We start from the raw sequence: 21741 nt of genomic DNA on the forward strand, positions 1-21741 counted from the left end.
GACCCAGAAAGAGGAGTTTTGTTTGAGGTGGAGGCTGGAGGGGGAGGTGTTTCTTTGTGGAGTGGGTGGTAGGTCTTGGGAGCCCTCAGGCCCTTTGGAGGGCAGATGCCTCGAAGATGCTGACCTGCTGGGCTCGGCTTGGACACGGGCTCAGCCAGGTTGCTCTAGGCTCCTCCGCGGTTCCGGTCCCTGTGCGAAATGACACTGTCAGCGACACAGCGAGGGAGCTGGGCCTCCCGTCTGGTGCCTTATCCCGGGACTGAGTGGGCTGTGGACGGCTCCTTGGAGATAGTTGTTCTTCTTTTTTTGTTTGTTAATCCTCAACTGAGGATGTTTTTCCATTGGTTTTTAGAGAGAGTGGAAGGGAGGGGAGGAAACAGAGAAACATGGGTGTCAGGGAATCATATTGATTGGTTGTCTCCGGCGCACACCCGGACTAGGGCCGGGGGAACCTGCAACCAGGTGCATGCCCTTCACCGGAATCGAACCCGGGACCCTTCAGTCCGCGGGCCAGCGCTCCATCCACTGAGCCACACCAGCGAGGAGATGGTTGCTCTCAATGCAGGTGACACTGGGCTCAGCCTCCAGGGATGCGAGCGCGATATTGACCAGACAATGACGCATAACCCGGACTCCAGGCAGATGGCGCCCAGAGCACCGCCTGGGGACAGAAGGAACCACCCCGCAGCCCATGGGCCTCTTCCTCCCAGGGCGGGTCCCTTGGTCTGTTCTCTCCCACATAGGCGTCCCTTACCCAAATGCGCCAGAGGGGGGCGCTGCTGCCTGTGAGGGAAACCAGGTGAAGTCCCAGGTGCCCGGGTGAGTGGGGCCCGGCTCCCCACCCACGGGCATCACAAAGCGGGCGCATCGCAGCTGCGCGCAACCAAAAGCGCAGTGTGGCCCCGCGCCATGCTCCTCCCGATGCAGCTTCCTAGGGGGGTCTTCCCCGCCGCAGAGCGTCCTTCGCGTCTCCAGGCAACGATGGAGCGGGGGGCGGTGCCAGCGGCCTCATTTGCATACGGCGCGGCTCGGCCAATGGGCGGCGCGGGGGGCTTTGGAACGCGGTCTTGCCAACCAACCGCGCGCGTGTGCGGGAGTGACCGCGGCCCTGGAGGCGGGCCCGGCGGAGCCCAGCGTCGGGGTAGGGGTGGGGGGTGGGGGGACCAGCCTGGGGCCGGTTCCCACGGCGGCGCGTGTCCGAGGGGCCCGGCCCAGCATAGAGACCACGCTGTTTTGGGGCGCTGGCCGCGATGTCGCTGGGGAGGCTGAAGAAGCCGTTCCTCAGAGCCAGCCAGGTGGGGGCGCGGCAAAGTGTGGGGCCGGCTCCCCGATGCTCCGGGGCCTCTGGGGCTCCAGATCTGCCCGCCCACAAGTGCGCGGGGGTGAAGTGAGGGTCTGGGGGCTGAGGACGTGGCGGATCGCAGGGTCTCCGAGCGGAGAGGGGGGCGACCGGGGACCCCGCTCGTGCCTCTCCCCTCTTCCCACGCGCTGGAAGGAGGACGCAGGGAGTGCGGGGTCCCCGCGGGCATATGCGGGCCGGGACCCTGAGTCCTGTCCCCCATGGGCCAGGGGCTCCCCGCGGGTGCACCCAGCGATGGACCCGCTGGACCACGCCTCCCTCCGGCCCAGGGTTCCCCACCGCCGTCCTTCCTCCCCCTTCGTCTCTCCAGGTCGCCCCGGTCTGGCCCCCAGGTGGGGGGACACCTAGATGGGCGAGTCAATGGTGTTAGACACTCCCCCCGCATCCCCCACGCACGCCCAGAGTATCGCAGACAACACTGCGGGGGCCATCCTGGAGGCCTTCCTGGAGGAGGAGGCGATGTCTTGGGAGAATGAAGTAGGAGGAGCAATTGGAGGTTGGAGGCTGAGAGAAAAGGAGGAAGGGCATTCTGTGCTGAGCAAACAGGAAAACTGGCCTGGAGGTGTGAGACCCCTGTGTGGGCCTTGGTGTGTGGAGGCGTTGGGGTGTGTGTGTATGGTGTGTGGGGGGGGGGCGTTGGTGTGTGCATGGGCGTTGGTGTGTGTGGATGGTGTGTGTGTGGAGGCGTTGGGGTGTGTGTGGATGGTGTGTGTGTGGGGGGCGTTGGTGTGCGTGTGGGCATTGGATTGTGTGGATATTGGTGTGTGTGGACATTGGTGTGTGTGGGCGTTACGGTCTGTGTGGATGTGTGTGTGGATGGTGTGTGTGTGTGGATGGTGTGTGTGTGTGGATGGTGTGTGTGTGGATGGTGTGTGTGTGTGGATGGTGTGTGTGGACGTTGGTGTGTGTGGATGGTGTGTGTGTGTGTGTGTGTGTGTGTGGATGGTGTGTGTGTGGACGTTGGTGTGTGTGGATGGTGTGTGTGGATGGTGTGTGTGGGCATTGGTGTGTGTGTGTGTGTGTGTGTGTGGACGTTGGTGTGTGTGGATGGTGTGTGTGGGCATTGGTGTGTGTGTGTGTGGACGTTGGTGTGTGTGGATGGTGTGTGTGGGCGTTGGTGTGTGTGTGTGTGTGGACGTTGGTGTGTGTGTGGATGGTGTGTGTGTGTGTGTGTGTACGTGTAATACATTGGTGTGTGTGGACGTTGGTGTGTGTGGAGAAGCCAGTTCGTCTTCCAATCCTGCAGCCTCTTCCGGCCACGGCAGGGCTCTCCCTGTAAAACCTGTGGGATCCCTGCTCCCCTGGACCTGCACTCCGGCTCCCCCTCCCCACCGCCCCCCAATGTTACTAGAAGCGGGTGAGGGCCAGCCTTTGGAATACACATTCCTGAGGTCTCACCCTGCACCCGCCACACATTGGCTCCTGAAAAGCTGCTGGAATGAGCGGGTTCTCTTCTTGTTGCCTCAGTCCCAGGCCTGGGCTCTCTCTGCCCTCCATCTCTCCGCTTCCCTGGATGCTGCCTGGGCGATGTCGGGGTTCCTGCTGGGAGCCCTGGGGGACGGGGGTGCCCTGGGAGAGAGTCCTCCAGGAGGGTCAGGTGGCGGGGGATGGATGGTGGACGCCCCGCTGACCCTGGGCGCTCTGAGGGGTCCCTGGGGGCAGGTGCATCTCCTGTTTCTACTGGAGCCCCTCCCATGTGCTGTCACGCACAGTAGGAGCACAGTAAACATCTGTTGAGCGAGTGGCATTGTGCACCCTCCTATGTCCTCAGGTACGGTTACTCCTGCCAGTAATTTTCTTAAAGGACGGAGTCAAAAGCAATGCAACAGGCCTGGCCGGTGTGGCTCAGTGATTGAGCGTTGACCGTTGAGCCAGGAGGTCAGGGTTCGATTCCTGGTCAGGGCACATGCCCGGTTGGGGGCTTCATCCCCAGAGTGGGGCGTGCAGGAGGCAGCCGATCCATGGTTCTCTCGTATCGTTGATGTTTCTCTCTCTCTCACTCTCCCTTCCTCTCTGAAGCCAGCAAAAATACATTTATAAAACAGCAAACAGCCCTAACCGGTGTGGCTCAGCGGATAGAGCGTCGGCCTGCGGACTGAAGGGTCCCGGGTTCGATTCCGGTCAAAGGCATGGACCTTGGTTGCGGGCACATCCCCAGTAGGGAGTGTGCAGGAGGCAGCTGATCGATGTTTCTCTCTCATCGATGTTTCTAACTCTCTATCCCTCTCCCTTCCTCTCTGTAAAAAATCAATAAAATATATTTTAAAAAACAAAACAAAGCAACGAACAAACTAAAACAGGCTGAACCTGAGAGTGTTTTGTGTGTGTGTGTGTGTGTGTGTGTGTGTGAGAGAGAGAGAGAGAGAGAGAGAGGGAGAGGGAATCTGCATCAGATACTGTGATCACACATCATTGTATATTATAATTGTCTCTATTTCTGCAGCTAATTTGTGAAAAAATAAGTGGCATTGAAAGCAGGAAACCAGATGACGGCTTTGGTGACATGGAAAAGGTAAGAGCACGTTCATGTCAATTGTGTGAAGGAGGTGAGTCTCATCGCATGATCTCACTCGGATGTGGAGTCAACGTAACAAAATAAACTGGTGATTGGAGTGGAGACAGGGGAGCATGGAACAGAGGGCGGGGCCTCGGAGGGAGGGCCGGGGAGGCGGGGTGGGGGGAGGTAACCAACCAAGGACCTTGCACGCGTCTGTGCATGGCCCAGGGACGCAGACAATGGGGTGGTGAGGCCGGGGTCGGGGGTCAGGGCGGGCTGGAGGGGTGCAATGGGGGCAAAAGGGGGCGTGTGTAATACTTTCAACAATAACGAATTTATTTTAAAAGACAGGAAGAAATCTGGGGGTAAAAATTTTTAGAAAAGGAAAGAAATTTTGACTGTAGTTGTGAGATGAGACACGCCGATCCTGGGGAGACGGTGGAGTCTGATGCTCACACACAGGAGTGGATCCTGGGACCCAAAAGGCAGTTCTTTCCCAGGGCTCAGCCCACCTGAGGGCCCTCGATTAGGAAGGAGCCTGGATACGGCTCGCTGGTTCCCTCTAGTGGACAAAACTCAGAATGCTCGAAAGATGTGCAGTCTTTTTTTATACATGTACTAGATGCCCGGTGCACGAAATTTGTGCACTGAAGGGGGGTGGGGGGTCCCTCAGCCCGGCCTGCACCCTCTCAAACTCTAGGACCCCTCGAGGGATGTCTGACTGCCAGTTTAGGCCTGATGCGGATCGAGCCTAAACCGGCAGTCGGACATCCCTCTCGCAATCCGGGACCACTGGCTCCTAAACGGTCACCTGCCTGCCTACCTGATTGCCCCTAACTACTGTGCCTGTCTGCCTGATTGCCCCTAGCTGCCTCTGCCTGCCTACCTCATCGCCTCTAGCCACTCTGCCTGCCTGCCTGATGCCCCAAACTACTGTGCTGTCTGCCTGATTGCTCCTAGCTGCCTCTGCCTGCCTACCTCATCGCCTCTAGCCACTCTGCCTGCCTGCCTGATGCCCCTAACTGCTCCCCTGCCTGCCTGATCACCCCTAACTACTCTCCCTTGCCAGCCTGATTGCCCCTAACTGCTGTCCCCTGCTGACCTGATCGCCCGTAACCGTCTCTGCCTCGGCCCCCACCACTGTGGCTTTGTCCCGAAGGTCGACCGAAAGACATCCGGTCTAATTAGCATATTACCCTTTTATTAGTATAGACTAGAGCAGTGGTTCTCAACTTTCCTAATGCTGCAACCCTTTAATACAGTTCCTCATGTTGTGGTGACCCCCAAAGATAAAATTATTTTTGTTGTTACTTCATAACTGTAATTTTGCTACTGTTATGAATCGTCATGTAAATATCTGATATGCAGGATGTATTTTCATTGTTACAAATGGAACATAATGAAAGCATAGTGATTAATCACAAAAAAAAATATGTAATTACATATGTGTTTTCCGGTCATCTTACGCGACCCCTGTGAAAGGGTCGTACAACCCCCCAAAGGGGTAGTGACCCACAGTTTGAGAACCGCTGGACTAGAGGCCCGGTGCATGAAATTTGTGCATGGGTAGGGTCCCTTGGCCTGGCCGGTGATCAGGGCCGAACTGCGGGGTGACCGATGGGGCGATCGGTGGGGAGGCCTTAAGTGGCACCTACCTTGGCTAGCCTGGGGCCTGCAGGCTGGGAGCAGCTCCTGCACTGAGTGTCTGCCCCCTAGTGGTCAGTGCGTGTCATAGCGACCAGTTGTTCCACTGTTTGGTCAATTTGCATATTAGGCTTTCATTATATAGGAAATACATTTTTATTGACTTCAGAGAGGAAGGGAGAGAGAGAGATAGAGAGATAGAAACATCCATGATGAGAGAGAATCACTGAACAGCTGCCTCCTGCACGCCCCCTACTGGAGACTGAGCCCACAACCCAGGCATGTGCCCTGACTGGAAATTGAACCCTGACCTTCTGGGTCATGGGTCACCCAATGCTCAACCACGGGGTCACACCGGCCGGGCTAAGGCAACACCCTTTCCCAGGGGTTGCCTAAGACTATCGGAAAACACATATATAATTACATATTGTTTTTGTGATTAATTACTATGCTTTCATTATGTTCAATTTGTAACAATGAAAGTACATCCTGCATATCAGATATTTACATTATGATTCATAACAGTAGCAAAATTTCAGTTATGAAGTAGCAACGAAAACAATTTTATGGTTGGGGGTCACCACAACATGAGGAAATGTATTAAAGGGTCATGGCATTAGGAAGGTTGAGAACCACAGCTTTAAACAATAAAGAATTAAAAAATAAATAAATAAAAACCAAAAAATAAAAAATAAAAACCATGGCCTCCTTGTTCATAGCTTGAGGCTCAACCATTGAGCAAACCAGCTGAGCTATATTATTTTAAAATTTTTTAAAAAGTACATGTATTTTTTATTGTTGATAGTATTACAAATGTCTCCCATTTCGCCTCTGTGTATATATTCTTTGGTGGATCTCTTGCATTCCTCCCCTCCCTCTTCACCTTGGAGATGCCTCAGTCTGTTCCATTTAGCCAGGCTTCTGGTCTCATCTTGTCCCTCCCCAGGCATCACTCCCTGCACCACATCTTTATGCCCCAAGTTATTGGCTGGGATGCTACTATTCCCCTGGGCCGTGGAGAAAACTACATTACCCAGAAGGACATGCGCCGACGTGGGCGGAGCTAAAGCACATTTTGCGGTCTGTGCATCCGGTTAGGGCGGGACTTCCGCCTTCCTCTTCGCGGTGGTCATATTCACCTTTCAGGTCTTTGTTCACAGACTCCCAGGCTTCAGGGCGCGGGTCGGGAGGAGGAGGAGGCCTGGGAGGCAGCGCGCCTGCCGTGCGGGGTGTGTCTGAGGCTCCTTGAGCCCAACAGCCCGAGATTGGGGTCCCCGTGCCTCCCGGACTCCTCTCTGCTCACAGCGTCCCCGCAGCCGGACGCCATTTCACCCTCCAGCCTTGGGGACCGGCCTCTCAGGTCCCGCCGCCCAGGTCCCAGCGCTCAGAATGGTGAGTCCCTCGTGGGTGACACATGGCTGATGGGGGAAGAGGGTGAAAGGCCGCAGGGCCGCCTTGTGAGGACGTGATGGTGCGACTGCGCAGGGAGGACTCGGGACCCCGGGCCTGTTGTGGATGTAAAGGCAACACAGAGAGGAGGGGAGGTTTTGCACGAGGAGCTTTCCTTTCACTCTCAGGACGCTGGGGCCATAGATGGTTGTGAAAACAGAGGGACATTTTCTGAGGCCGGATTCTAACTTTTCCTAACATTGCTCAGAGGAAGGACAGCCTGGAACACAGAGGAGAGCAGCTGTGGACAGAAGGACTTTTACCTTCATTCTCAGGACGCTGGGGCCATAGATACTAGGTTCGCGGAAGGAGGAACACGCGGACCAAAAAGGGAGAAGAATTATGGATTTATTAGGCCACCTGGAAGGCTCGAAAACGGTCCTGTTGGGGGACTTGGGAGGCAGAAGCTGGTCCCGAGGCTGCCACAGCGTCACTTGTCTGCTTTTGCTGCTTTTCTGGGCCTGGAGCTGAAATGCAACTGAGACCTAGATGTGATCCTTAGGGAGGAAAAGGTCAGGGGTCTCAGTAGCCTGACTAGTTATTTGCTAGGGGAGGGGAGGTTACCCAGGGAGCGAGGTTCTTGTTTCCCAGTTTTGCCCCTTGCTGGCATCCAGAGCTCTTGTAGGTCCTGAGACAGGATTTCCAAATGGGAGAGCAGTGGTTAGGCCCCCTGTGCCAGTTCCAGCCTCTGCTGTGATGCCCAGGGTTATGGGGAGAGGGATTATCTGAACTGCCCTTTTGTGTTGGATACGGTGGGTTACGGGGACGGGTAAACACTGATTATTGGGGCTACATCTGCATTGGGTGAGCGATAGATGCGGGTAAGGCGTAGTCTGGTGGGCCCAACCTGGTGGCTGTAATAGGGGACTCCAGCTCACGTGATGGAAGTTTTCTGGGGATGGGTTTTAATCTGGAGAGGTGGAACCACAGGGTTTGCTCTGATGCTTTAGCTGCAGTGGGGTGGTTAGGAGTACCTGCTAAGGGCCTTGCCATTGAGGCTGTAAATTATTTGATGGGTGGGTTTCCTTTAGGTCGGCAAACTCATTAGTCAACAGAGCCAAATATCAGCAGTACAACGATTGAAATTTCTTTTGAGAGCCACATTTTTTAAACTTAAACTATATAGGTAGGTACATTGTTATTAACTTAAATAGGGTACTCCTAAGGCTTAGGAAGAGCCACTAGCCGCAGTTTGCCGACCACGGTGAGGACCCAGTTCCCTGGCTGTAGAGGCTTAGCGGATGTCTCCCATACAAGGTGGAGGGAGGGCTTGATTAGCATGTTCTCTCAGTAATTGTTGGAATAGATTTAAAATGGGGACATAGACTCCGAGAGGATTTCTGTGGAAGCTAAGTTTCCTAATAAGAAGAGTCTTCCATACATGAATTCAGAGGGACTAAGAAAGGAGGGTGCATGGTGGGGGGATTGCTCTGTTGTGCATAAAGCCTAGCAGTAGGAGATCAGTTTAAGGTTCTTTAGTTTTGAGAGTTAATTTAGGTAGGTGGGACTTAACGAAGGAATTTCTCCTTTCTACCTTGTCTGAAGATTGGGGCTGGTGGGGGGTGTAAATGCCACAGGATATTCAGAGTGGAGGAGACCTGTTGAGTTATTTGATATATGAAAGCAGGTCCATTATCTGCTTGTAATGAGGTGGGGAGGCTGGATCTGGGAATGATGTGCTGAATGGGAGCTTGTGTGACCTCAATGGACTTTTCAGACTCAATGGGGAATGCTTCTACCCAGCCTCAGAAAGTATCTACAAGGGTTAACAGATATTTGTTCTTTCCTTTTTTAAAAATAGGAAGCATGTGAGTGAAGTCAATTTGCCAGACTTGTCCAGGGATTTGCCCCCTTGCCTGATGAGTGGGGAAAGAAGGAAGTCTAACCTGTGCTTGGGGAGATACTGAGTAACAAGTAGAACAGGTTTTGGTGACCTCTTGCAGTAGGAAGGTAGGCTAGGACATGTGATGAGGGGTTGTAGGAGTTGTAAATGTATCCTATACATAGGACACTTTTAATAGCCTGTAAGATATCATGGGTCTGTCCCTGGGGCAGGATATATTTTCCCCGACAATTTTAACCATGGCTCTTCCTGCATAGCCCCAAGAGCTACTCGGGACTGAAGTTCCTCTGGAGGGTATTCAGGTGTTACCTGGGGTACAGCTAAGAGTCGGGGAGACAGAGGCTTCTCCTGAGCCACTGCCTTGGCCTCCTGTCTGCTCTGTTATTTCCCTGTATTATGGAATCTTTCTCTACTTGGTGTCCTTTGCAGTGTGGGTGTGGGTGTGGGTGTGTGTGTTTAATAGGAGGCATGTGAGTGAAGTCAATTTGCCAGTCTTGTCCAGGGATTTTACGTTTAAGAAATCTAGAAAAGGGGAGAAATGTTCCCAAATATCAAGCAGGAATACCTGTGAGGCTTTCAATGATAGTGACAGGAACTGTGAATGAGCACTGGAAATAAAGGTAGGCTTCAACTTAAGGATGTAAGCAACAGGAGAGAATCTGGGAGGGGCTCCTTTAGCTTACTAGGAGAGAAGGGGTTCCTCTGGGACATCAGGGGTGATCAGGTCTTGACTCACTGGTCAACACAATCCTTCTACCCATCCACAAATAACCAGCTTTAGCCAAAAAGTAAACAAACAGCATGTACATTTATGAACACACTTTAAACACACTCTTACTTTAATATGCCTTCCTCAAAGTTCAAGAGACCATGGGTAATAAAAACGAAGAGGAGGCAAATTAAAACATGTCTAGCAATCAAGATTTCAATATTTTATTCTGTTTTAAAGTATTTAGATGTTTATCATTTAAACCAGCAATGCTCCAAAGCCTTTAAGCTACCAAAGACTCTGGAAAAGTATGTGTAGGCACATGATGCTGGAGAAAAGGCAAGGGGAGGAGAGAGCAGGCCCTGCAGCCTGTCCCCAGGCATCCAGGCGCTTGGATTTAAAACTGCCACATTTTTCCTTAGTGATACATGCTCAGGTTTGGGTGGTAATGAGTTCAGCTTCTGATAGTAGCCAGACTTTTAAGTAAGCATTTCTAGTTTTGCAGCAAAGAAAGTTGTTCTTTGGGAAGGGGCTGAGGGGATGTGAGAAGGCGCGGAGGTGAGAGCAGTTTTCAGAGCATTAAAGGATCTAAAGGCTCAGTGAGGCAGGGGTCCTATCATAGAGTAGCTTTGTGAGAAGACTGAAGCTGGAAACTCAGAGGCAAGAGTACCCAGCGAGCCTGAGAAAGGAGAGTATTTCTTGTTCAGAAGAAAGGACAGTCATGGAGGAGATAAGGCATTTACCGTCTAAGGAATGGCACAGATGTGTGGGGTGAGAGTGACACTGAGGTAGGTGACTGTTGTTTGGGACACCCAGGTTTTATGAGGGGATGCACTGTAGTCCTGGTTGGGCACTGAGCTAGAAAGAGGAAAGAGTTGATGGGGGTATTTAATAAGATAGAGTGTAGAGGTGAGGTGGCTAATGACTGTGAAACTAATCCGTCAACTGCCATTATAGAGACTGAGGAGGGGACAAGGGTCCCAGTGAATTCTGGGAGGGCAGAATAAGTGGCTCCAGTGCCAATTAAAAAGGAGATGGGCTTACCTGCCACCTCATTGTTACCCGAGGCTCTGTCCTGCTGACGTAAGTCTGTGGAGCCCTCTCCGGGCCTGGGCAGCTTCAGTCTTCGGTGGCCATTTCCAGAAGGTCTGGGAGCTTCAGAGCGCATCCAGAGGGTGGTCTTGCTGGGCTGGCCGATGTCTGACCTGGAGGGGCCAGATTGCAGTCTGATTTCCATTGGCCTTCCCTTCTTCACTGTGGGTAGGGCACAGCCAAGGATCTCGGGTTTGAGCAGGAATTAGTCCTTCCTTGTTGCATTTGAAGCATGGGCCCGGAAGAGGCTTAGCCCCTGACTCACCCTTGTTTGGAGGACCAGCACTTCATTTGGGGTTCTTGAGAGCAGTGGCTAGGAGCTGATGGGCCTTCGCCTGGGCCTCAGCCTTGGCCTGATCTCACCTTTGTTTTTGAATTGGGGTCTCCTCCTCTCTGTTATTAAAAACCTCCACGATCAGGTTAAGTAGGTGTTTTTGAGGCGTTTGTGGACCTGTGTCTACTTTTCAAAGTTTATAGTGTATGTCTGGGGCTGATTGGAATATAGAATGGCTGTTCAGAAGGAGGGCTCCCTCTGGGGAGGTGGGTTCTCAGGTGGTAAATTTGTGTAAGGCTACTGTGAGGCCAGAGAGGAGGAGAACTTGGTTTTGGTCAGGGCCTTGAGTGATTTCATTCAGTTTGTCATAATTGACTGCCTTATGGGCAGCCTTTCGACAATGAGACAGGCTACAGAGCCAGTGCCCTGGAGAACTGACCTGATAGCCCCATCTGTGTTGGCCACCGAGTCCTGTCTATGGAGGGCACAGCATGGTCCTGAGCTGCTAGTCAGATGTGCTCCTTCTCCTCTGGGGTGAGCGAGGACGACAGGATGACTCCAATGTCATGCCAGGTCAGGCCCTAGGACTGGGCCAGGAACTTAACTTCCTTAATAATGGTGGTTGGGTTGGTGAAAAAATACATGAGATGCCTCTCAATCTGTGCGAGGTCAGACATGGAAAATGGAATGTCTACCCAGCCAATACCCTCAGTTCCTGCTCCCACCCTCAGGGGTAGAATGGGTGTAGGAATAGAAGCAGCTGTTGAGGAAGGCAGTCTTAGGGTGGCCCGAGAGCAAGTGTTAGGTGGGAAAAGGCTGTATTGGAGCTCAATTTCTTGGGATTTCGGCTTTCAGGGGCTGGGGAGAAGGTGGTTGCTGGTTAGGAGGGTCTGGATTTGGGAACCTACTGCAAGTGAGGGAAGGGTTGTGTAAGAAGATGGACGTTCATGGTCTGCTGGGTCAAAAGTACATTCAGCATCGGAAATGTTAGGGGTATGATGTTTTGTGTGAAGGAGAAAGGTCTAATGGATAGAGCAGAACTGAGAGAAAGGATTGAGACTGAAGAGTGAAAAAGGCCCATACTTAGGGAATCTCTGACCATTTTTTATTGCTGTGACAGAAATTATCTAAATTTTGCAATGTGTTAAAATTAAAAGTGCCATTTTTAGGCCATTGGGAGTTATCATCTAGTATATTGTGGCCAAACAGTGTTACGAAAAAAAAAATGTAGTGGTTGGGGACGATCTCCCCCGTGAGTGTGCCGAGGGAGTGTGGCGGGGTCCATGAGAGAGGAAGGGTGAGTGACAGACCGCAAACCCAGAGGTGACTAGGGCACGCATCCCCGCAGCTAAACAAATCACCATGGGAAATGGGAGATGACCTTCTGAACTTGGCGCCCCCACTCCAGAAAGATCCAAAGCCAAATAGGTGTGGAGTCTTCCTTCTGGCCTAGCGCTACGACTTTTACGATGAGAGACTTTTGAGAAGTCATTTTGAGAGAGTGGGTAGAAGACTCGAGATGAGTGAATTTGTGGATAGTCACTCACCTAGAGAAAATGGGCCGGTGTGGGATGGAGGGTCAGCAGTGGAGAAGGAGAGGTTCCCGATCTGGCATAGTCATCGGCTGGCTCAGGTTGGTTGATAAGGGAGGGAGGTCTAATTGAGGCCTGTAATTGAGTCACCCGAATAGAATTTAGAGGTAAGCCCAAGTTGAGCTGCCACTGCCTACTGCTCTCGGAGTAGCAAACTTTGGGTGACCAAAGCAGAGCGATGGTTCCCCATCCCCATAGAACCCTCCCATGTTTTGCTATCAAATGTTAGGGTCACCGAAGGCGGATCGCACAAGGCAAGAAAGGGTAAAGAATTATGAATATATTAGGTCATCAGGATACCAGATGGGCTGAGCCCCAAAATGGCACCAGCACCCAAAGATGGGGAGCCAGATTTTTAAAGGAGTCTAGACTGGGCTTTTTCTGGTCAGAGAATTCTTAGGTCTGCATTCTGGGAAATGCTGGAGGGAAGAGATAACAGTCTTAGCAAGTGGAATGTGGTCCAAGCAAGTAGAATGTCCATTGTGAAATGTCATAAAGGTAAGTTCCCAGGGGAGGGGGCACCTATTCAATTATTTGATCAGACTTAACAATAGATGGTTGTGAAAAAAGGGGGGGAACATTTTCTGATTTAGGGTTCTAGCTTTAACTATCACTGCTCAGAGGAGGAAAAGACTAGAATACAGAGGACAGCAGCTGTGGACAGGAAGGGGAAGTCCTGTAAATGATAAGGTAAGTGGCAAGAGTGAGCACTGAGGACTGAGCCCTGAGATAATACAGGCATCTGAAGGTCACCTGGCGTTTGGGCTGGGCAAGAGTATAGAGCAGCCTTACCCCCTAGATCAGGGGTGGGCAAACTTTTTGACTCGAGGGCCACAATGGGTTCTTAAACTGGACCGGAGGGCCGGAACAAAAGCATGGACGGAGTGTTTGTGTGAACTAATATAAATTCAAAGTAAACATCATTACATAAATGGGTACGGTCTTTTTTTTTTTTTAGTTTTATTCATTTCAAACGGGCCGGATTCGGCCCGCAGGCCATAGTTTGCCCACGGCTGCCCTAGATCCTGGCTGTGTTTGCCAGGCTCTCAACAGACCATTTCCTTTCCACAAATTCCTCCAAATGCTGAATCGATTAGGTGTACAAGGTTTGTGGAACTTATTTCAGGGCCTCACACACTTACGTCCTCTTAGATAGTGAAGTCCTGGGACTGTCAGCCACTCTTGTAGCCCTTGGACCTGGGGACTTTGAACAGACACTAAGCCCAGAATCCCAAGGCCAGGAGTAGGGCTTCATGATGTGGACCTTGTTTTTAGCAACCAGTGTAATGAGTGGGGGGACTGCCAGGGCCTAGGTTCCAGAATGTGCAGAGGCTTGGAGTGAAGAGTGAGCTGATTTAGGAACCCGCAGGTATGTTTTTTAAATATATATATATACTGAGTGGTCAGATTATTATGTGTTCAGAGATCATAATAATCTGGCCACTCAGTGTATATACTATACACACACACAGACACACACACACACACTCTGAGTAGCCAGATTATTATTGTGCATTCAGAGATCATTTGAGAGGATCTCTGATTAAGATCTGCAGTAATTTAATGTACCGTTGCCCTTCTGTTGTCTCGTACCAGTCTTGCCACTCTCTGTTCTGCCCTAACATTGCCTATTCACTGATGGCCACAATTCGCACATTCAGACCCAGATTTTCAGCTGACAGTCCAGTGTTTAAACACTTTATCAACAGCTGCTGTGGAACATTTAATGAATTCAGCTGTTTTGCTGATACTCGCTCCATGGCTCCAAGTGCCAACAATCATCCCACGTTCAAAGGCTGTTAAATCGCGTTGTTTACCCATATCTTTAGAAAAAAATCACTTCTACTGTCATGGCAAACAAACTTCTTCCCTATTTATAATGGTCTGGCCCTCTAGCAACTTCAGTGTGAAAGTATAGCTTATTTGCCTACAAATGTCAGGTGATCATAATAATCTGGCCACCCCGTGTATATATACTGATTTTAGATATAGAAAAGAAGGGAGATGGAGAGAGACAGAGAAACAGTGATGAACAAGAAACAATGATCAGTTTCTACCTGTATAACTCCTATTTTGGATCTAGCCCACAACCCAGGCATATGACCTTGCCAGTGCATGGGTCTATGCTCAACCAGCTGAGACACATCAGCCAGGACTGTAGATCACTTTCATACAGGGAATCATGGTCAGGTTGGTAATGGTAGTATTAGCTCAGAAGGGACAATGTGAGCCTGAGGACTGGCTTTCCTGCTGTGGCCAGTATTTGTGGGTCACAACACAGCATAGGGACAGAAGTTGTCATCTACAGTGTCAGGGAGAGATCATAGTTTTGCAGTGGCCAAGACCTTTAACAGATGAGTAGACCTGAGATTAGTTTGGAGGCGGAAGAGTTATTGAAACAAGATTAGACTAGGGCTGGTACATATTAACTTCTCTAAACACTCACCAGGATTTTGTTGTGGTCTTTGGTGTGGCCTGTATGTGAGGAGTTACAGTCAGTCTTGTGGATTACTTAGAGGTTTGAGTGGTCATCTGTGAGACTCACTAGGCATGGAACAGAGAGCCATCGGGGCTGGGACTTGAGTGGTGTTTAAGTGAGAGATGTTAGCAAGCATCCTCTGGACAACACTTGATAAGTAATGTCGTTAAGGAGAGGACTATGGGGGCTGGGGCTAAGGGAGTGCAGGTGTGAGAGTGGTGTGGTAAAGAGTGATTTGCACTTGAAGAGGGAATGTGAATTCATGGCCACAGCACCCTGACATTGACATAAGAGTGAATGACCAGAAAGCCCATTTCTGGTGGTGTCTGGATGATGCAGTGAGGTGAATTTTAGGGCAATTGCCTGTAAAGAGGATTGATTTGGCACTATATTCAAGGTACAGAGCTTAGGTGCCATTTAGCTAACCACCTGCCTTTTGTTGTTGGGGATGATACCCTGGATAATAGGAGTGAGTAGCATACATCAGTGTTCCCCAGGCTTCAAAATCTCCACTGGAATGGGTAAGGAGAAAGGTAAAGGGTAAGAGATTATGGAGATGGTGAACTATAACTTTGGAAAAAAAAGGTGATTAGGAAACAAATTTGCATTACCTTTGATGTTGTGCTTCTGGGAGTGAAGCTGTGTGAGAGAAGGGTTGTTCAAAGAACTCTGTGCAACAGGCAGTGCAAAGCTATGGCCATGGCACCTTGCAATTGGGGTCAAGAGGGTCCAGTATGATGCCATGTATTTGGCGTCTTTGAGAAACAATCTGAGGGTATTGACTGACAAGACCAGTATCAAATCACTCACAATATCTTTATGGCCAACATCTCTCTTTCACCTATGGTTTTAACAACCACTCTGTTGATAAAAGTCAGTGTGGCGTACAGGAGAGGTCCAGAGCTCAGGGGTCTTATCTGCTCAAATGCCTTTATTAGAGTAGGAAGACAAAATGTCAGTATAAATATAAGAAAACAGTGGCTTTCATAGGATGAAGGCCCGGTATTTTCTCTGAGTGGACAGAGCAGATGGATGTGGAGGGTGGGAAGTATGACAGACTTAGAATCTTAGGAGTGAAGCTGATCATGGGCTTAACTGTCCCTATTATAACAGGATATGAACTTTGAGGACGTGGCCATTGTATTCTCTCAGGAGGAATGGGTGCTCCTTGAAGAGGCTCAGAGACTTCTGTACTGCGATGTGATGCTGGAAGTGTTTGCACTTGTGTCATCTGTAGGTAAGACCTTCACTTTCTCCCAGTGTCCTGAGGTGATGCCTTCTCCCTTTATTCCTCAGGCATAGTTTTCTCTCTCCCACAGTGAGAACATGGCCTCTGCTAATTTTCCCCACTGTCTTGTCAAATGAGCTGGATGGTGAGTCCTGAGCAAAGGACTCCACGAACATCCCGCTAACACCTGTTACCTCAAAATGTACAGGAAACAGAAAGTCAGGAGTCTTGCAGTGAGCTTAATGGGTCCCAGCTTGCACTTTCTCTTTATGGGAGTATCCACATGCATGGCTGACAGTATCCACATGCATGGCTTCAACTTCTGCCATCTTTCTCTAGATAAAGGTTCTTTGTGGTGACCTGTTACATGTTATGGTATTTACTTACATGAACAATAGGCTGTTCCTGGGAGACCCTCAATCAATTGTTTGTTATATTCTCTTCCCTGAATACTATAGCAAGCTATGTTGCTCTGGACCAGTGCTGACTGCTCACCTCTTTGTCACCTGTTCCTCTACACTGGTGCCTCTGCAGTATTCTGCAACATTGACTTGCACCTGTGTTATGAGGTGCATGTACGTGCTAATTAGTCCTCGAAATTGGCTACTCCTTTATTGAATTTTACTTGGAGTAAGACCTAACCAATCTCTTGCACAGCTTGTCCCCGTCCCAGCAGACAAGCCATGCTAAATGCTGGTAGTTGAAATATTAGCTGGAAATCCATATTCTAATCCATGTGGTGTTTGCCATGTTTTTTGTCATATTTCTGGTGAGGCCTCTCTGTGTTGTGATCTTCATTAGCCCAGAAAGAGACAAGAGCCTCTTATTAATCCTTCCTGCCCATCTCTTATTTTCACACAATTGCATGGAACCAACGTGTGATGTGTGACACACTTTTGTAATGGGGCTTCCCCCTGTCACCACATTCAACATTCATTTCCTTACCCTTTCTCACTTTTCAGGTTGTTGGCATAAAATCGATGGTGATGAGGCCTGTTCTGTATTTATACAAGGAGAGTTGCTGGTCAGGGCTTCTAAGACAGCTCCAAGCACCCAGAAGATTCCTCTGTGTAAGCAGTGTTTCTCTGTGTTAAAAGGTATTTTGCACCTGACTGGTTCACATGCAGCATATTTTGAGCAGAAAGCCTTCTGTAGTGACACACGTGTTGGAGACTTCTGTTTCAGTGCAAACCCTCACCAGCAACAGAGGAATGAATGTGGAGACGAGCCCTGGAAAGAAGCTATGCACAGGGCTTCCTTTGTGAGTAGGTCCAACTTCTACTTATCTTCGGTGCCTTCCACCAGCAGGGAGGTTGGGGAAGACTTGCAGTACAACTCAGAGCTTCCCAAGCACCAGGCCACTCTCAATACTGAAGAGCTACATTGTGGCAGTGAAATTTCCCAGGAATTTCACAGTGGAAAAAGTCATCACCAGTGGGGTGAATGTGAAAATGCTGCCAGCCACAACCTGAAAGTTGTTCAGTGTCAGGGTGTGTGTTCTGGAGAACTGCTTTATGAGTGTAACAAATGTAGGAAAGTATTTAGACGAATTTTTAACCTCGTTCAACAAAAGAGAGTTCACACTGGAGAAAAGCTGTATGAGTGTAGAGAATGTGGGCTGTCCTTTCCTCTAAGGGCTCACCTCACTAAACACCTCAGAGTTCACACTGGAGAGAAGCCATATGAGTGTACTGAATGTGGAAAGTCTTTTACCGAAAAATATATACTGAATAGACACTTCAGAGTTCACAGTGGCGAGAAGCCATATGAGTGCTGCGGTTGTGGAAAGTCCTTCAGTGATAAAGCTGCCCTCAAACAACACCAGAGAGTTCACTCTGGAGAAAAGCCCTATAAGTGTGGAGAATGTGGGATGTCATTTCGTGTAAGGTCTCACCTCACTGGACACCTCAGACTTCACACTGGAGAGAAGCCATATGAGTGTACTGAATGTGGGAAGTCTTTTTGCCAAAAATACAACCTTACTAAGCACCTGAGAGTTCACAGTGGCAACAAGCCATATGAGTGCTGTGATTGTGGAAAATCCTTTAGTGATAAATCTTACCTCAAAGAACACCAGAGAGTTCACACGGGAGAGAAGCCATATGAGTGTGCTGAATGTGGGAAGTCTTTTAGCCAAAACTCCAGCCTTATTAAGCACCTGAGAGTTCACAGTGGCGAAAAGCAATGTGAGTGCCGTGATTGTGGAAAATCCTTTAGTGATAAGTCTTACCTCAAACATCACCAGAGAATTCACACAGGAGAAAAGCCCTATGAATGCAGAGAATGTGGGCTGTCCTTTCCTCTAAGGGCTCATCTCACTAAACACCTCAGAGTTCACACTGGAGAGAAGCCATATGAGTGTAATGAATGTGGAAAGTTTTTTAGCGAAAAATATAAATTTAATAGACATTTCAGAGTTCACAGTGGCGAAAAGCCATATGAGTGCTGTGATTGTGGAAAGTCCTTCAGTGATAATTCTACCCTCAAACAACACCAGAGAATTCACACTGGAGAAAAGCCCTATAAGTGTGGAGAATGTGGGATGTTGTTTCGTGTAAGGTCTTCTCTCACTGGACACCTCAGAGTTCACACTGGAGAAAAGCCTTATAAGTGTAGAGAATGTGGGATGTCGTTTCGTGTAAGGTCTTCTCTCACTGGACACCTCAGAGTTCACACTGGAGAAAAGCCATGAGTGTACTGAATGTGGGAAGTCTTTTAGCCACAAATCTAGCCATATGAAACACCTGAATGTTCACACTGAAGTAAAGTATTAAATGTGCAGGGAATGTTTTCTTTTTCTCACTTAGTATAACAACACTGAAGGCGACTCTTTGGGACCTATTTTTCTGAATATACACCCCATTTAATGGAACATTCACTGTGATATATTCCTCATCAGTTTCAAGTACAAGTGAGGCTTGAAGGAGCTGCACTGTACTTGCTAACATGCCCAGACCTGCTAACTGATTGATGTCACAGCGAGCATCTGTGGCTGTAGATATTTCACCTATACCACCTGGCTCACCTGAAGAGTGTGCATCAGTCACAACCTCTGTGTGCTCAGGGGAAATGTATTCTTTGTTCTCACTTGTACTTGAGAAAATCATGATTACTTCAAGCTCTTGACAGGATCTTCCTTCCTTTCTGACTAGGGAATGCTTCTGACCCGGGGTGTGTCCAGACCACCCATCCTCAGCTAAGGAGTGCTACCACTTTCAGGGACATTGTGGGTCTCACATTATGCTTTTATGAATTGTTTTACTTTCTAATTCACCAACCTGCAAATTGCTTACTGTCCTCTGTTCTGATTTATGATCTTTAGTAAAGATGTTTTTTCTTTTGAGGCTTTATTTATTATTTTTTTAAATCTCACTGTCTGGATGATTTGATACAAAAGTTGTGATCTATCATCATGGCGAGATGCACAGTTATGGTGGGGTCCCACAAACTTTCTGTGCTTTGGAAAGTTATAATAATGTCAGAAAAATCACTCTTTGTCCAATAATGGCTTATTTTATACCACTGACCAAGGCAATGAAAGAAAGTCTTCATAACTTTGTGGTTCTAATTTGCAGCCTGGTGCCTCTAATGTTGGTGAGGTCAGTGGTCCCCCAGAAGAGGAGTCCTTTTCTGTGCTTCTATCATTGTTCTCACATTATCCTCTGAGGTGTTGTTTTAGGTTCTAATTCACCACTTACAAACTGCTTGCTGTCCTCTGTTCTGGTTTATGATCTTTTAGTAAAGGTGTTTTTTGCTTTTGTACCTTTAATTTTGTGGGTTATAGTCACTGCCTGGGATGATTTGAAAGGATAGTTGTGATCTGTCAGCATGGAGAGGGGAACAATATGGTGGGGTCCCATACTCTATGTGCTTTGGAAGGCACATAATAATGGCAAAAATCCCTCTTTGGTCAATACTGCTTTATTTTGTATTGCTGACCAAGTCCTTTAAGGAAAATCTGCATGACTTTTTGGTTCTAATTTTTTAGCCTGGTGCCTGTATTATTTGTGAGGTCAATGATCACCCAGAAGAAGAGTCCTTTGTTGTGCTTCTGTGAACAATATGAGTTATATTCTCTACTCAGAGTATGTCTTACATACTGCACAGGAGCCCTGTGCCATGTTGTGTGAAATATCACAGGCTGGTTTCATTTGTTATAACACTGTGAAGTGCAATTAATATTGGGACAAACACTGTTTTTATAGTGAGTGGAAGAGATGGCAGTATAGTGGATGAAAATTGCCTCTTCTGAACATTATCCATAAATGACCCAGTCCTGAAGCTTGTTTGTTCTTTTAGTAGCTGAACTGATTGGTTGCAAAAAGAATCTCATGGTTTTAGGGATTCCCTGGGCCCCTCTATGGTGTTCACCTCAAGGTTATCACAACAGTCAGGAACTCAAAGCTAAAGGAAGGATAATTGTATAATTAGTCCCAGGTTGTGTGTTTTGTGACAATTCAGCATTCCTGATCATTCTGATGGCAGTAGTCTTCACTTCTAGACAGTATTTGCCACAGAGGCAACAATGATTCTCTCAAGAAATAAGGAGAGAGATGGTTATGTCTATATAGAGTTGCCATCTTAATTTTCTAACAACAGGGATAGCTATGTTTTTATTTGGAACCACAATTAAGGCTTTACTGACTATTTGTACTGGGTAATAATGGTGAATTTTGTAGTCAAAGAAAACACGATAATTTTAAGAGAAATATCAAAAGTGTATGAATTTCATCAACCAGGCCTTTAGTGTTATATATTTTAAAATGTATTTTTATTGACTTTTAGAGAAGGGCAGATGGAGAGAAATATCAATCTCCTGCCTCCTGCATGCCCACTACTGCACATCCAGGCGGGCATGTGCCCTGATCTGGAATCAAACCAATGACCTTTCAGTGAATGTGATCATGCCCAACAATATAAGACACACTAGCCATGAGAGTTTATACTTTTATTATTTATTTACCGTTGTATTATTTTCAATACTAACAACTCTAAACCTAGTTTTACATACCCTGTATTTACCTCTTGCCCTTTTATACTCTTCTGGATTCTCTACCCTCCATACAGCCATTGATTTACCTCCTCTTATGATAGATTAGCTCATCTTTTTCATAATTTTATAGGCACTATAAGGTGTATAATTTTTAACAAACTATAACTTCTTTCTTGCTACACAGGTATTTTTAGATTCAACAGTAATGTTTATGTAAATAGTTAATTTTTTATTGCTAATAATATTGTATTCTATGGATAACCACTTCATCTATTGATCTGTCAATGGTTTCGTTTATTTCCAAATTTGGGGTTTTATAAATAAAACTACTGGGAATATTGCATTCAGTTCTTCCTACAGGTGTATGTTTTATTTATCTAACTGTTGCAGTGTCGGTGAATGTGTTACATTTTAAGATATGCAGATCTGTGATCTAAAATGGTCATTCCCTTTGCCTTCCCAGCCACCCACAGTAATGAAATTTCCAGGTTTTACATTACCTGCCAGCACATGTGATGGTTATTTTTTTAAATTGTAGGCCAGGCAATGACTATACTGTTAACTTGGTTTTTTTAAATAAC

At 48.3% G+C, this 21741-nt stretch overlaps 1 protein-coding gene across 1 annotated transcript; it reads left to right on the forward strand.

Annotated features, from left to right (window-relative positions):
- The first annotated feature begins 3615 nt into the window (after positions 1–3615).
- On the forward strand, positions 3616–21503 carry LOC138998496 (zinc finger protein 551-like). The gene is made up of 3 exons (XM_070400629.1): positions 3616–3872; positions 16053–16176; positions 17130–21503. Exons 1-3 carry the CDS (start codon positions 3864–3866, stop codon positions 18857–18859), a joined length of 1863 nt encoding a protein of 620 aa, XP_070256730.1. The 5' UTR covers positions 3616–3863; the 3' UTR covers positions 18860–21503.
- Positions 21504–21741: the final 238 nt, after the last annotated feature.

This window comes from Myotis yumanensis, unplaced genomic scaffold (genome assembly GCF_028538775.1).
Source record: "Myotis yumanensis isolate MYYU_CA2020_CCGP unplaced genomic scaffold, mMyoYum1.0.hap1 SCAF_20, whole genome shotgun sequence".
Lineage (NCBI taxonomy): Eukaryota > Metazoa > Chordata > Mammalia > Chiroptera > Vespertilionidae > Myotis > Myotis yumanensis.

Coding starts and splice junctions, on each gene's coding strand:
- LOC138998496 (XM_070400629.1), top strand. Junction 16,177..17,129: donor TGCACTTGTGTCATCTGTAG/GTAAGACCTTCA, acceptor CTCACTTTTCAG/GTTGTTGGCATAAAATCGAT.